This window comes from Lathyrus oleraceus, chromosome 6 (genome assembly GCF_024323335.1).
Source record: "Lathyrus oleraceus cultivar Zhongwan6 chromosome 6, CAAS_Psat_ZW6_1.0, whole genome shotgun sequence".
Lineage (NCBI taxonomy): Eukaryota > Viridiplantae > Streptophyta > Magnoliopsida > Fabales > Fabaceae > Lathyrus > Lathyrus oleraceus.
In genome coordinates this window covers 459405397-459421976 of record NC_066584.1, presented here as the reverse complement: position 1 = coordinate 459421976, position 16580 = coordinate 459405397, and the positions used below count along the sequence as shown (strand labels likewise).

Here is a 16580-nt window from a genome sequence, read left to right as displayed (position 1 = left end):
TTCATCGGCAAGAAATGCGCCGACTTAGTCAATCGATCCACAATCACCCAAATAGAATCATTACCTTTCACCGTCCTCGGCAATCCCGTCACAAAATCCATGGAAATGCTATCCCACTTCCATTCAGGAATCTTCAAAGGTTGCATCATACCTGCCGGTTTCTGATGTTCAATCTTTGACTTCTGACAAGTCAAACAGGCATACACAAACTTAGCAACATCTCTTTTCATACCAGCCCACCAAAACAACTTCTTCAAATCCTGATACATTTTAGTTGCACCTGGATGAATACTCAATCCACTCCTATGGCCCTCTTCAAGAATACTCTTTCTCAATTCAGACACCTCAGGAACACAAATTCTACCTTTAAATCGCAGGATGCCATTCTCATCAATCTCAAAATTACCACCATTACCCTGGTTAACCATAGTAATATGATCAACTAGAGCGACATCAACTTGCTGACCATTCCGAATATCTTCCAGAATTCCACTATTCAACTTCAGCATACCCAACTTTACACTATCAGCGGAAACTTCACAACCCAAACTCATATCACGGAACTGTTCAATTAACTCAAGTTCCCGAACCATCATCATAGACATATGTAGAGACTTTCTACTCAGCGCATCTGCAACTACATTAGCCTTACCGGGATGATAACTCAATTCAAAGTCAAAATCCTTCAGTAATTCTAACCATCTTCTTTGCCTCATATTTAACTCCTTCTGATCAAACAGATACTTCAGACTCTTGTGATCACTGAACACTTCGAATCTGGAACCATACAGATAATGCCTCCACATTTTCAACACAAATACAACAGCTGCAAGTTCTAGATCATGCGTAGGATAATTCCTCTCATGAACTCTCAACTGTCTAGACGCATAAGCTACAACTTTACCATTCTGCATCAAAACACCACCAAGACCCATCAAAGAAGCATCACAATAAACAACGAAGGACTCACCAGGATTAGGCAAGATCAACACTGGAGCACTGGTCAACCGCGTCTTCAACCCAACAAAACTCGCTTCACAAGCTGCATCCCACACATACACTTGACCCTTCTTAGTCAACTGCGTCAACGGCAATGCCAACTTAGAGAAGCCCTCAATAAATCTGCGATAATAACCAGCTAACCCCAGAAAACTGCGTATCTCAGTAGCAGACTTCGGAGTCTCCCACTGTAATACAGCATCAACTTTAGCAGGGTCAACAGAAATTCCACCACTCGAAATCACATGGCCAAGGAAACTCACTTCCTTCAACCAGAACTCACATTTAGATAACTTTGCATATAATTTCTTTTCTCTTAACACCTGCAAAACAATTCTCAGATGTCCTGCATGCTCTTCTCCCGTCTTAGAATATATCAATATGTCATCTATGAACACCACAACAAAATTATCAAGGTACGGATGAAATATACGATTCATATATTCCATAAACACACCTGGAGCATTAGACACACCGAACGGCATCACAGTGTATTCATAATGACCATACCTCGTACGGAAAGCAGTCTTCGCAATATCATCTGACTTCACTCGGATCTGATGATAACCCGATCGCAAATCGATCTTACTGAAAACATGAGCTCCAATCAACTGGTCCATCAAATCATCAATCCTCGGCAATGGGTACCGATTCTTGATAGTCACCTTATTCAACTGCCGATAATCGACACACAACCTCATCGTACCTTCTTTCTTCTTCACTAACAATACTGGTGCACCCCAAGGAGAAACACTTGGACGCACAAACTTCTTCTCAAGCAATTCTTCAAGTTGCTTCTTCAATTCAACTAATTCAGTTGCCGACATTCTATAAGGAGACATCGACACTGGACTCGTACCTGGTACTAAGTCAATGGCAAATTCGACTTCACGTTCTGGAGGTAAGTCACTTACATCCTCCGGAAACACATCCTGAAATTCACAAACAACAGGCAAATCTACACTCACCACTTTCTTATCCGCTTGCAGAGACGCAAATAAAGCGAATATCTGAGCTTCCTCTTTCACAAAATCCCCCACCTGCCTAGCAGATAGAAATCTTGCCTCATCATTCTCACCAACTTCAGAAAACCGCACCGTCTTCCTGTAGCAGTTGATAAACACGCCATAGAATTCTAGCCAATTCATTCCCAGAATAATATCAATTTGGTGCAAGGGTAAGCACACCAAATCAACCACGAACTCTCTTTCAAAGATCGTCAAATGACAACCTCGACAGACAACAGAAGTCTTCACAGAACCATTAGCAGGAGTATCTATCACCATACTTCCGCCTAGGGACGACATAGTCACACCAATCCTAGTTGCACACTCATATGAAATAAACGAATGAGTAGCACCAGTGTCAACAATAGCAAGCAATTCAACATTATTAATCAAGCAAGTACCTTTAATCAGATTATCTTCTTTAGGAGCTTCAACCCCACTCAGCGCAAACACCCTACCAGTAGTATGAGCTGCAGTAGCCGCCTTCTTCGGTTTCGAGCACTGCGAACTGATATGGCCTTTCTCGCCACAATAAAAACATGTCGGACCAGCATCCTTACATTCCGTAACTCTATGACCAGTCTGACCGCATCGGAAACATCTCAGCACTTTCTTGGTACAGCTATCAGCACGGTGGCCTGGCTCGCCACACTTGAAACATTTACCAGCTATGGAAGATCCTCCCCCACTTGGCTTCTTCTCATCTACCATTTTCTGCTTACCTTTACCATTCGGAGATACATAAGGACTACCACGATCCTTATTCTTCTTCTCACTAAGACTCTTGTAATGAGCAGTCCTAGCCTTGCTATCTTCCTCAAATATCCTGCACTTATTGACCAATGTAGGAAACCTACGAATCTCCTGGTAACCAATGCCTTGTTTGATCTCGGGACGCAACCCGTTCTCAAACTTGACACACTTGGATCCCTCAGCATCAGCATTATTATAATGAGGACAATACTGCACCAGCTCCTCAAACTTCGAAGCGTAGTCAGCAACAGACATGTTACCCTGCTTCAGTTCTAGAAATTCCATCTCCTTCTTACATCGCACATCAGCAGGAAAATATTTCTCCAGAAAGGCCGTCTTGAACCTTTCCCAAGTCATCTCAGCACCTGGTACTGAAATTCTCTGGCGAGTGTTATCCCACCAGTTTTCAGCCTCTTCAGATAACATATGCGTACCAAACTGCACTTTCTGTGCTTCAGTACACGTCATCACCCGGAAGATCTTCTCAATTTCCCTCAGCCAAATCTGAGCACCATCTGGATCATAGCGCCCTTTGAATGTAGGAGGGTTATTCTTCAGAAACCTTCCCAAATTCTTAAACTCGTCGACCGGCGGATTCTGCTGCGCCTGCATAGCCTGCGCCATAGCAGCCAAAGCCTCAGCAATCGCACGGTCATTTTCTCCAGCCATACTCTGCACAACACAACCACCACCGTTAAATATCGACAGTGTCATTTACACTGATCGACCAACAGGGAAAACATCACATTATGACTCGACTGGACTGACCATGCTCTGATACCACTAATGTAACACCCTTCTACCCAAACGACATAATTAAATAGATTATCAGAGTACAACATGTAGAAGAGTTTACATTTCTTACAACATAACAATTATCGCATCACAACATAAAAATTTATTATTTAATTTATTAAAACTTCGCAGCGGACAACAACATAATTATTGTTTTTCATCATATAATAATTCATAAAAATGTGTCAACATCGTCTCAACAAAACACCTCAACATTTTAATCCTCATAAACAACGTAAATAAAATGTAATTATCTATCGAATCCCATAACCCCGGTGTCACATGACCAGAGCATCTGACTCGACTCTGTAGAATAACTCTACACTTATTCTTCAAACCTCAACAATAGCTACTCCGCTTTATCTGCACATTGCTCATCATAGATGAACATAAACACATGCAGAAGGGGTGAGAATTACATTATTAAATAATAATATAACGACATAAATATAAACATAATTATATATTTCACATATGCCAACACAACTCATCATCATCATCATAATCAACAACTCATGATCATCAACGAAACAACATATCAAATGCAATGCACACACCCATGCATGACTCAACACGACTCGGTATACCCATCTTGTGACCACTACAGGATCACCACTCCCAGATTCATCACCATAGAATCCGAGTTCCCCGTAAGGAACCAAGCCTCTCAACAAGCCCGGAGTCAACAACATCATTGGAACTCAGTCCGTTCATCACTAGGCATCGGCCTTTCATGAATGCATGCACACCAACCATGCATCATAATCAACATCGCAAAACATCGCAACAACAACATCATATGATCATGTTATCTTCATCATTAATAGCATGACATACAACTCAACAAAACAACAACAACATTACATCTTAACACATGGATTCATCACAATCAACCACAATAGGCCAAATCACCATTTCAACATAAAAATTAGTCATTTTTCAATACTGGAACAGTGTTAACCGGTTAACACCATGCGTTAACCGGTTAACGCAGGACAACAATACCTCCCCAGGCAAAACGCAACAGTGTTAACCGGTTAACGCTATAGGTTAACCGGTTAACGCAGGCAAAACTCAACATATTCACAAATTGTAACAGTGTTAACCGGTTAACACCATGGGTTAACCGGTTAACGCAGACGAAACAACAGTTCCTGCGCTAACACAAGGCAGAATGCAGAGTTTCCGCATTTTTCCGCCGTTGGAGGACTTCCGGACCTCCGATTCTAAATCCGTAAAAGCTATACGCTCAGAATTTCACAATACTCTCAACTACGGATTCAATTTCAGCTTAATTCGACTTATTCATCATAGTACTAAACGACGGTAAACCCCAACTTCCCCAATCTTCCTAATTCCCCAAAATCCATCAACAATCCTACATAAATCATGAAAATGCTCGCATATTATCATTTAATAAGGTTCAGACCCCTTACCTGAGATAATTCGGCAACTCAACGCTTCCGCTTTTCCGCTCTTCAGCCTTTACTCTACAGCTTCTCCCTTCTCTGCAGCTTCTCAACTTCCACGTAAAACTCTTCTGTTCCAAATGAGAAACTTTTTCTCTTATCCCAACTTATATATTTTCCAATTATTATTATTCCAAATAATAATAATAATAACAATGATAATAATAATAATAATCCAATTTATTCAATTAAATTAATAAAATAATATTATCAACTTAATTAAATAATTCTTTTACTTTCTTTGGGGTGTTACACTTTTTGCCCTATAAGGTGATGAACCTTGGCATTTGATTATATTCGCCCTATAGGTGATAAGCCTTGGCAATTCAATTCCTTGACATCATCAGTTATAAACTCTAGTAGTGATACCTCGCCTAGAAGGTTGTGAACCTTGGCACTCCTTTTCATCCTTGAAGGCTAATGTACCCTGGAAAATCAATCTCGTTCCCTTTTGTTTCAGTCGTAGTAGGCTGAACTACGATTGCTCTAATTTTCTCATTGCACAATGAGAATACGTAAGCACGAGGGTTCGAATCCTCCACGAGCATATTTATTTATTATGCTTCCTTCCGTCTTAGGGCACCATTCATATCTTTCACGATCTATTATCTAACTTCGATCATATACCGTTCACCTAGTGACATATTGTTTCTTTGAAACCGAAATACAGATTTCTTTGGATATCCATATATACCCTTTTAGAACCATATTGTGAAGAATCCGCATTTGTACCTAGAGTTGCTTGGCTTGTATCCAGACATTTAATTATTCTTTTCGGCTCCACCATACAGTGATACCGTATTGTAGGACCTCACTTGTGGTTTGTGCCACCTTTACTCTAGGGTACAAATTCCATTTCTCCAATGGATTCCAATATACTCTTACCTTTGGTTTCAAATTATACTTTTTCAGTTGCTTGTTACCAAACCCTTCACTTCTGTGACTTTGGTCATTCATTTCGTTCATCTCCATGATACATTCATAATACTACCTTCATTCACTTAAACCCTATCTTTGAGCCAAATACAACATCCCTTTGAGCTCCATCTTGTATCTCCTTGTGAACCAAGAGATGTTTGTGCTGTAAAACCAAACACTTATTTCCTTTCTTTACGATTGTTCTGATATAGTGATACCGTGATGTAGGCCCTCACTTGTTGGTTCATACCAGTTTTACTCTTTGGTTCATATTTCACCCTTGTTGGAGCTCAAATAATATTATATTTTGGTTTAAACCATACATTTATCACAACTTCTTTTCATCTCCCACTATTAGTTCTTTGAACTACGGAGCTCTGAATTCCTCATTGCATTATGAGGATACGTAGGCATGAGGGCCCCAATTCTCACCGAGCATTTTATCTATTTCCTTCCTTTTCTCATTCTTTCGCGAGTAATCTTTAGATATAACACCTATTCGAGCGAGAACAATCAAAACGGTTCCCATGGAGTACCATGGATGTGAGGGATGCTAATATCTTCCCCTTGCATAACCGACTTCCTTACCCAACATATCTCTTTCCCTCGGGTTTTATCGATGTTTTCCGTTTCCTTTAGGGATAAATAAAGTTTGATGACGACTCTGTTGTATGTTCGAGCGTGCAATGCATTCGGGTATATTTCCGCTAGCTTCAGCAGCAAATATTAATTTTTTTAACACAATATAAATATCAAGAAATAAAGGCCTTTTTAATTAAAATTTACTCTTCTACCGTCCATTTTCATCAACACCTAATCACCTATTCATAATTGATTACGAACATTATAGTTAAATAAAAAATATTAATATTTTTTAGATTTAATTATAGTTTTGATGCTCTAATTTTACTTGATTCACTAAATTGATACCCGTATTTTAAATTTAAATAATTTTGGTCTCTCTCTAGTAGTTTTACACTTAAAGTTAACGATATGTTCATTTTTAAATGACAAGTTTCTTATGAAACATGACAAATTATCGAATATAAACATATTATGGAACTTGATAAATATAAATATAAATAAAAAAGGAACATCTCATCAATTTTCAATGTAAAATTTGAGAGGGAACCAAAATTATTTGAATATAAAAAAGATAGACTAATTTCGTAAATTAGATAAAATTTAAGGGACTAAATCTATAATTTAATTTTTTTAAATAAAAGTGACCATTAAATTCTTTGAATTTTGAATAGAAAACACGTTTCCAGGTAAGCACTTAGAAACTAAACGAGAAATGTCACAAAAAAATATTTATTATATATTTTTAAAAAAATTATGACATTTAATTGAAAATTTTTTAACACAAAATAAATACTAAATAAATGTTAAATTTTAAAATAATTTCACACTTTTTCTGCATCTTATATTTTAAAATAATTTTGACTCATTTTTTGCACATTATAGTCAATAATATTACGTGATCAATATAATAAATTTACTATTTTAATAAAAGAAAAAAATAAATCGTGATACTTATATTATCATTAGCCATTGTTTTGATAATAAATGTTAAATGATTTGAATGTATTTTTTAGAAATTTTTTAAAAGATTTCAAAAAAGATTCATTTTATAGTCTAAAATAATTATTTTAATGTTTTAATATTTAATATTTAATATTTATTGTATTGGTTTTTTTACTTAAGTATAAAATTATAGGAAAAGTTACACTAAAAATACTCCAATCATATTCAAAAATTCAAATTTAACCGTGAGAACAATTTAACCAGTACCATATTAAAGAATATATTGAACTCTTGATTATTTTTATTGTTGTACAAATGACAGTAATATAAACATATTTATTGCAAATATCTGTATTGTCAAAGTACAATTTATCTAATAGGTGCTAAATAAGCTAAGATATATAAAAATGGTAAAAAAAAATGTCAAGTTTTTTATCTTGAATTTTCTACCATATAAATAATGTAAAAAGAGATTTGATGTGATTCTCTTAATACAATAAATATTTAAATTTAACAAAAAAGTAGAATGTTTGAAAAAGAACGCGGTTCCAATTTTTTTTAGACAAATCCAAATTGAATTGAAAATCTACTCACCTGAAATTTGGCTATAAAACAACTTCTTCGTACTCAATTATAATATGTCAATTTTTAATTTGAAGTTTCAAACACATTCATCACTTACTTTTTCTTCTCTCTTATAATGTCAACTGAAAGGAAAAATCTTGGTCGTCAAAAAATTGAGATGAAAAAGATGAGCAAAGAGAGCAATCTGCAGGTGACTTTCTCGAAGCGCCGTAGTGGGCTCTTCAAGAAAGCCAGTGAGCTTTGCACACTTTGTGGTGTCGATGTTGCTCTCGTTGTATTCTCACCTGGTGAAAAGGTATTTTCCTTTGGTCATCCACATGTTGATACAGTCATAGAACGTTATCTATCACACATTCCACCCCAAAATAATGGCACCATGCAATTCATTGAGGCTCACCGTAGCGCCAACGTTCGTGAGCTAAATAACCAGTTCACTCAAATCAACAATACGTTGGACATTGAGAAGAAGCGTGGTGAAGAGCTGAGTCATTTGCGTAAGGTAATTGAAGCTAAATTCTGGTGGGCTCATCCCATTAATGGGATGGATATGGCTCAATTGAAATTATTCAAAAAGGCTTTGGAGGATCTTAGGAAACTTGTTGCACAAGATGCTAATAGACTTGTAATTCAAGGTCCGCCTACTCAAACTATTCCATTTTTTGTTTGAAATAGTTTTAAGTTTAACATGTCTCTCCATCGTCAAGGAAATATTCATCAAGCTTAAATGTTTCAACCATAATTTTTTCAAAATCTTATGATGCAATCTCATTTGTTTGGCTTCAACAATATGAGAAGAACTCACATATATGGACCCTTCGCATTCTTTTGTTTCGATGGTTGGGATTTTCCTTAGGATGCCCATATGAATATTTATTTTTCATGTTGTTTTAATCTATTTCAATGAGATACACATGATTAACTAGTTTCATTTATGTGACTTAGTTAGGATTATATCTCAAGATTATATGACTTTATTTTCATGTTGTATGTTTAAATAAAAAATATCTTATTTATTTATATTTCAATATCTCTCCAAAATATTATTAATCTATTAAAGTTCACAGAATGCATATTTCCTAAAAATTCATAAAAGGCTACACTGTTATGAGACGAGTAGTTTTTCTGGATCTTAATTTTACAAAACGTATCTCTATTAATTAAAAAAAATTATAAAAAAGAAAATTCACGCCATAAACATGTTCCATTTAATAATTTAGATTAGCAGACTTTTTAAAAATTAATAATTTAACTCAAGCCCTATAAAAAAACTTCAAGACATAAACTTGTACTATTTAATAGTTTGGATGATAAAATATTACATTGACATTTGATAAAAGTTTAAATGTGTCATCAAGTTTTTCTTTCATGGATTTTTATGAGATTTTATCCTCGTACCCCAAGCATGACTTGGCACCGCCCATACAGTTACCATTTTATCAAGAATATTGTTCAAATTCAAATTTTCAAAAAACCTCGGGCAATTTCTGGATATTTTATAAAGACTATCAGACGTTTATAATTTATGACTACTACGTATATGTTTGACATTATTTTATAGTTTTTTCATGACGTTTGATGCATTTTTACCGTATTTTTAAAAATATTATGTAAAAATGCACACATTTTTTCAGACTTTTAAAAAAATCTGTATAATTGCATACATTTTTATGAATATTTTTCAAAATCCGGTAAAAATGCATATATTTTTTAAATTTTTTGAAAATTTCGATAAAAATGCATATTTTTTTTTTCGTATTTTTTGAAAATTTCAGAAAAATATATGTATTTTCACTGGATATTTCCTAAAATCCAAAAAATGTTAAGCATCATTACCTCATTTTTAAAAAATCCAGAAATATTCATAACTATACTAGATATTTAGAAAAATCGGGTAGGTTAAATAATATTGTTTTAATTTTTCAGTGAACACCAGAGGATTATATGGCATGATTGTTGGTCGGTGGTGTGATAGAGTTATTGTTGTTGTTGTAGGGGCTCAAGAAAGGCGATGTGACTTACAGGAATCGAATCTCCAGGAGGAGAGAGTAGCTTTGACAGAGTCTCACAGGAGGCAGTTGGCCGATCAGTTTCAATTTTGGGCACCCTGCACAATCCGACGTAGATGATCTAGATCTACTTCTGAATTGATGAGAGATGATGAGGACGAGCCTATTAATGTTAAGACAGAGGTTTAAGATGACGTGCAGATGGTGGCCGAGGTGCCTTATAGTTCAGAGAGATTATAGGTGCCCCATCCTTCTGAGGCAGAGGTTGTAGCAACTATAAAGATTACTCAGGAAACGGATATTGAGGCGCCTACTTTGCATACAACTATTTAGGCACCTGTAACGGATGATATGGAGATTACTCCTCTTGTTGATACATAGGTCACTGCTCCGGGTTCGATAAATCCGTCTATAGACATTGATGGAGGGTTTTCTGGTGGTTCCAATGACTTTTAATAATAAAGATTTAAATGATATATATTGATGCATCCAAAAAAAATTAAAGTTATATGACCACATGCTTGAATTAGTTATATCTATTTTTATTCTTAAATATAAATTTCTTCTACATCTTCCATTAAAAATTGTTGCTTAGAAACATGTGATTTTTTTATAGTAAATATTTTATGAATTTGAAATTTTGAAAAGGGAAACAAATCAACAAAAGAAATGTTAAGATATATAAAGAAAATATAAAGTAAAAAATCGTGGGAATAGTGAATGGGTTATTATTTTGGAAAAAGAATATTTAAATGATTAATAAAACAAATATAAATATATTAAAATAAAAATGGCTAGTTAATGGGATAATTATAAAATAAAATTCATTTATTAAAAAAATGGTTGATAATATATACTAAATAAATATAGAAGTAGGAAAGTACAAAAATAGCTTTAATTTTGGCGTCAAAGTTGTCGAGTTACTTAACAATTTTTATATATAAGATATTCAATTTAAATTTGAAAAAATTAATTTAAGTAAATAAACAAAAATTATTTAAAAATGAACAAATTTATAATAATAATAATAATAATATAATAATAATATTAATAATAATAATAATAATAATAATAATAATACTTAAAACTTATTCATATTTATTTAAATAGGCAATCAAATATATTTTTTTTTTGTTTTTTTAACTAATTATATATTTAACCTTTAATTTTTAAATCTTCTCTATTTAAAAAATAAAGATTATATTGTCTGAACTTGACGAGGCTATACCATAGGTTTTTGTCATTCAACCTAATGTATTCCTATCTTAGTCGTAGGTTCTTTAGAGATAATGTGTGCCACTTGGTTTCCTTCTCTCTTCGTGTGAGAGAACTTAGTTTCTCTAAAACCACTTTGTCTCATTTGTCATCGATATGCACATAACTCCCCAATTGGTTCTAGTTTTTTCATCACTATTTAAACAATCTACAATCATTTTGTTGTCAACTTCAAACTCTACCTTCACAAAGGAATAGTCCTTTGCAACATCCATTACCTTGAGAAAGGTCATTACTTCCTCCATTAGAGGATCTTCATTACCTACCTTGAGAAAGGCCATTTCTTCCTCCATTAGAGGATCTTCATTACCTTTGATGTTATGGTAGCTAATCACCAGAACTTCGCCCTTTTGATCTCTAAAGATTTCACCAAGGCCCCACCTTCCTTTACATGCTAGCCTAACATCAGATTTGCATTTGATCTAACCTCTTTCTAATGACGTCCATTGCAATCAGTGCTTTTTCTTGTTAGGTAGGTTCTATGATTATTTTTCCCCTTTTTTATACATATATGTCGTTTTTCTCATACATATTGACATTATCCCTCTTTTGCATGTTATTCATGAGATGACTTAAAATGGTTGAAACATCTTTGATATTCCACGGGTTAGGATTTTGGGTGTCTACTATCTCTTTTTCTTTAACATTTTGTTTTCTTATTTTACTTTTGATGTTGGAGTATTTTGACAATTGAGATGATGATTGATAGGATCCTTATGATTACCTTTCTAGGGATCATAATTAATCTCTAAATTTTTTCCCAGGAATTCTGAGGTTTGGTTCTTTAGCTTGAATATTTGTGGTGCTATTGTTTATGATATTCTCTTTGATATTTTTTGAGTCTGTCTATATGTATTTATTGTGTTCATATGAAACATATTTTTGTCAGGTCTTGATCTGTTGTTAGGGCTCTCATGCCTGTTACTATCCTTTTGAGATGTGATTTTTTCCAAGTATTCTTATTATCCTCTTTTTTATCATATTCAACTACATCATGCTCTCGCATTACCATTTTCAAACTTTGAGTGTTTAAGACCAACATTGTGTTCTTTATGTTGATTCATTCACTGTACATCACAATGTTGTCTCAATAACAACTTTTGATTTCAAAACTTACATGGACATTACATTATAATTACTATCTTGAAGGAACAACTTTATTTGCAGGTCATCATTTAATATCAAGGAAGTTCCATCAATGTATAATCAGTTGCAAAACGTAATTATTCATAAGTGGTCACATTAGAAGAAAATCACCTTAAAATTCGTATTGAGGAAAATTTCTTCAAGACCCAATAGACCTTGGGCCCGATAAGCTACATAAATGACAGGACATATTTTTCCATATCTCAAGGTGCTCAGGCTAGTTCCACAATATCTCAACAACCACTTGGGTTATATGAGTTCAAAGCGAGTGTTTGGAGTCAGAGCAAGCACAATACTCTGATGAGTAATTTCTTTCCGGGTCCAAAATTGTTGCAAAATAAAATATATTAGTTTTATCCATACATTGTATGTTATATGTGTGCTTTTTGAAGCGTTCAAGTCATTGCATAAATAAATGAAGGGAATTTAAATCATCATCATGCATTAATCATGTTCACATTTTCTTTGCATCACAGGCTTGCATATGTCTAGCATCAACCATATTCACATAGCTCTATTATCATCCCTATTGGTATTGCTCTAATATCAAATCATGCATCTCAAAGCAAGACAACATGCATGAATCTAACATCATACTTGTTATAAAGATAAAAATTCTTGTAATACAAACAAAAAAATACCCAAAGCCCAATCTCCATTAACATCCACGAAAATCTTAGTCATTTAAATTTAAAAGCCTAATCCTCATTGGCACGTCGAAATCCCAATCCTCATTGGCACACAACAAAAGCCTGATCCTCATTGTTACTCACAGAGGAGAAAAGGTCATACTTACATTGTTATTTAAGAAGAGTTATTCCTCAAGTTTGAGGGTGTGCGCTGAAACACCCCAGTTTTATAGTTATTATTTTTAATTGATTTATTTACATTTTTATTTAGTTATTATGTGTGATAATTGAATTAATTTAGTTGATAGGGGTGTGTTACCACAAGATAAGGGTGTATGAGTAATTAGAGATTGGTAGAAGTGGACTAGAATTAATAGGAATTATTTTAGTAATTAAAATAATAATATTTTAGTTTAATTTAATTAATTAAAAGGAAAATAAATAGTTTGAGGATGAATTGAGAATTATGAGAAATAGAGGTGAGGAATGAGTGAGGATGTTAGTAAGTGAGGAGTGGGTTTATAATTTTAATTAGATTATCCTAATTATATAAACTAAGAGATAACCTAGTTTTAGGGAATTTTTCTATCACACTAAAGTCAAAGTTGGGAATAGAGAGGAGGCAAGAGGAGTGTAAGGGAAAGCTACGACCTTGGCGGAATTTAGAGAATTAAAGTTAGAATATGTGCACTTTTGTTAGGATAATCAGGTAAGGGGAAGAATTGATTCAATAACGAGTATAATGCATGAGGGGTAGAATGAGGAGACCTTAACCTCCAATAGGAAAATTGGGATTTGATTAATTCTGAATGTGTATGATATTTTGATGTTATTGGTTGTTTTTAATGATGAATTTTGTGTGCCAAGATGTGTGACAACTTTATGTTTTGATGTGTTATCATAAAATCACCATTGTTGTTATTTTGAAGGTTTAGGAATAACACAATTTCATGAAAACATGAATTAAAAGTGTTAGTTTAATGGAATTATATTTTATTGATGAATAAAGTATGCAAATCCATGACTAAATGAGTGAAATTGCATGTTATTTGATGTATAATATTAGATTTTTGAAATAAGTTGTTATAATATATTATTGCATGTTTGGATGGGGTTTTGAAAGGGATTTAGATGCCTAAAACTGAGTATTTCCATCGTGGAGTTTGTGGTAATCGAATGCCACTCAATGGTAATTGATTAACAGCTTAAAATTAAATTTTTTTTTTAGATTTCGGGGTCGGTAATTGATCGACCACCATTTCCATGGAATTCCCGTCGTTAATCCGACATATTTTCATCACTTTGGTAAGATTTATGTTTGTTTTTAGTTGCTTTGGAGTCAATTATCATATTTTGTTGATTTGGTATCGCATTGCATTCGATTACAACTTTATGTCAAAAAGATCTCGTTTATGCTTCGTTTGGTAGTGTCATTGTTACAGGCCATTGCACATGTTTAAAAGCAAGAATGGTGAAGTTATGGACACTCTGAAAGACAAAAATATGAAGAAACAGCAGGTCAACACGGGCACCCGTGTGCCACAACACTGCCTGTGTTTTTGGTCAGGCAGGGCAAGAGAGGAGAAGAAAAACAGAGATCGACACAGGCACCCGTGTTCCACCACACGACCGTGTTGATTAAAACAGTGCATCAACACGGGCGCCCGTGTGTAGGAACACGGCCCGTGTTGTTGCCTCTGTAGCTGATGCTGAAAATAATTAATTATGGTGATCAACACGACCACCCGTGTGGTGACACACGGCCGTGTTGATTGGACGCAACATGGAAAACCTAATTTTTGCTTTGTGAACCGATTTTGCTCATTAAGGGTAGTTTGGACCTTTTGCTTGGAAGAAAGTGATCTGAAACTATAAGAAGGCCTGGAAGAGAAAGAGGAAGGCACCTTTTTACAAACGAACGAAAGTAGTGCATTGGAGAAGATAGCGAATACGACGGATTTGAAGACGGAGAGATTCAAGGGTATCAACCATTGAAGATCAAACTCTCCTAATTCTTTGTAATGTCTAATCTTTACTTTATGAGTTCTTTAAGTACTATGAGAGGCTGAACCCCCTGATGCTAGGGGGTGGTCCTGATGTTATCGCATGCTATGAATTTGAACCAATGATTTCTTGATTACTATGTTACGTATTTCAATTCAATTGTGTGATGTTATTATGCTTTTGTATCGGACAAATACAAATGGATCTATGACTTCCAATAACAGGATTGTGATCGGTAGGGTTTTCACACAATTGGGTTTATGGATGCATCATCTAGGACTAGTAACTTTCGTAAATCACCGTAAACCTTGATATTTTGTATGATTAAAACCAATGATTAATTGAATGGACATTTGAGTAAGAATTGGTAGTTTCATAGTTTCTTCCTTAAGGACTTAAGTAAGAACATTCTAAGGTTAGGTGATTGAATGTTTCATATGTATTAAGGAAATCGTGACCGAATTCATAATCAGTTAACTCAACCACTCACCCTAGCATCTTTTATCTTAATTAATTATTTTTACTATTTTTGTGTTTACTATTATAAATTCCAAACAACCAAACCATTATCTTTTTGTTCTGATAGAATCAAATTAAAGTAAATATTTCCTACGCAATCCTTGAGATCGATACTTGGAAATAAAACTCCTTATTACTACATCGGTGAAAATAGTACACTTGCTATTTTTCCGATCAAGTTTTTGGCGTCGTTGTCGGGGATTACCAAACTACATATTTTAATTTCTATTCTATCGAAATTTTGTTGCTTGCCAACCAAAATTTTATCTGTGACAATTTTGTTATTCAATTCTAATCTTTGTCTAACTTGTTTATGCGAGGTAAGACCTCAGCGGATTTTCCTTTTGACGCAGATCCAGAAAGAACTCTTCACGCTAGATTCAGACAAGCTAAGAGAAAGAAACTGGAATTAGCAGAGAAAGTGGAGGAAGAAGTTGTTTCAGTGCACTCATAGAATTCAGATTCAGACACGGAAACAGTTCTTGAAATCATGGCTGCTAATCCATCACCACCAGAGAGACTCCTCGGTGACTATGGTGGAACCAACACCCCGGGTGGTCGTATGACAATTGTCAACCAACCAGTTACTGTGGAACAATTCCAGCTGCATCCCAGCACCATTAATCAACTCGAAAGAAGGTCCTTCTCTGGAAGAGTGAATGAAGATGCCAACAAGCATCTGCAAAGATTTTTAACCATGAGCACAACACTGAAAATGCCTGGACATAGTGAAGAAGCAGTTCGACTTCGTATATTCCCATTCACTTTAGCAGATGAGGCTGAAGAGTGGTTCTATTCCTTACCTGCTGGTAGTATCACTACATGGGAGCACATGGAAACATCATTCTTGCAAGAGTATTTTCCCGCATTTGTGTCATTGCGGAAAAGATATGAGATCCTAAACTTCAAACAGAAGGAGGGTGAGTCACTAGGAGATGCCTACAAACG

The 16580-nt window shown here is 34.7% G+C and overlaps 1 protein-coding gene across 1 annotated transcript; it reads left to right on the top strand.

Moving 5' to 3' along the window:
- Nucleotides 1-8164: 8164 nt before the first annotated feature.
- On the top strand, nucleotides 8165-8950 carry LOC127096211 (agamous-like MADS-box protein AGL62). The gene has a single exon (XM_051034809.1). It carries the CDS (start codon nucleotides 8169-8171, stop codon nucleotides 8718-8720), a length of 552 nt encoding a protein of 183 aa, XP_050890766.1. The 5' UTR covers nucleotides 8165-8168; the 3' UTR covers nucleotides 8721-8950.
- Nucleotides 8951-16580: the final 7630 nt, after the last annotated feature.

Excerpts from the sequence above, each read along its gene's own strand:
- LOC127096211 (XM_051034809.1), top strand. The coding sequence starts at position 8,169 with ATGTCAACTGAAAGGAAAAATCTTGGTCGTCAAAAAATTGAGATGAAA.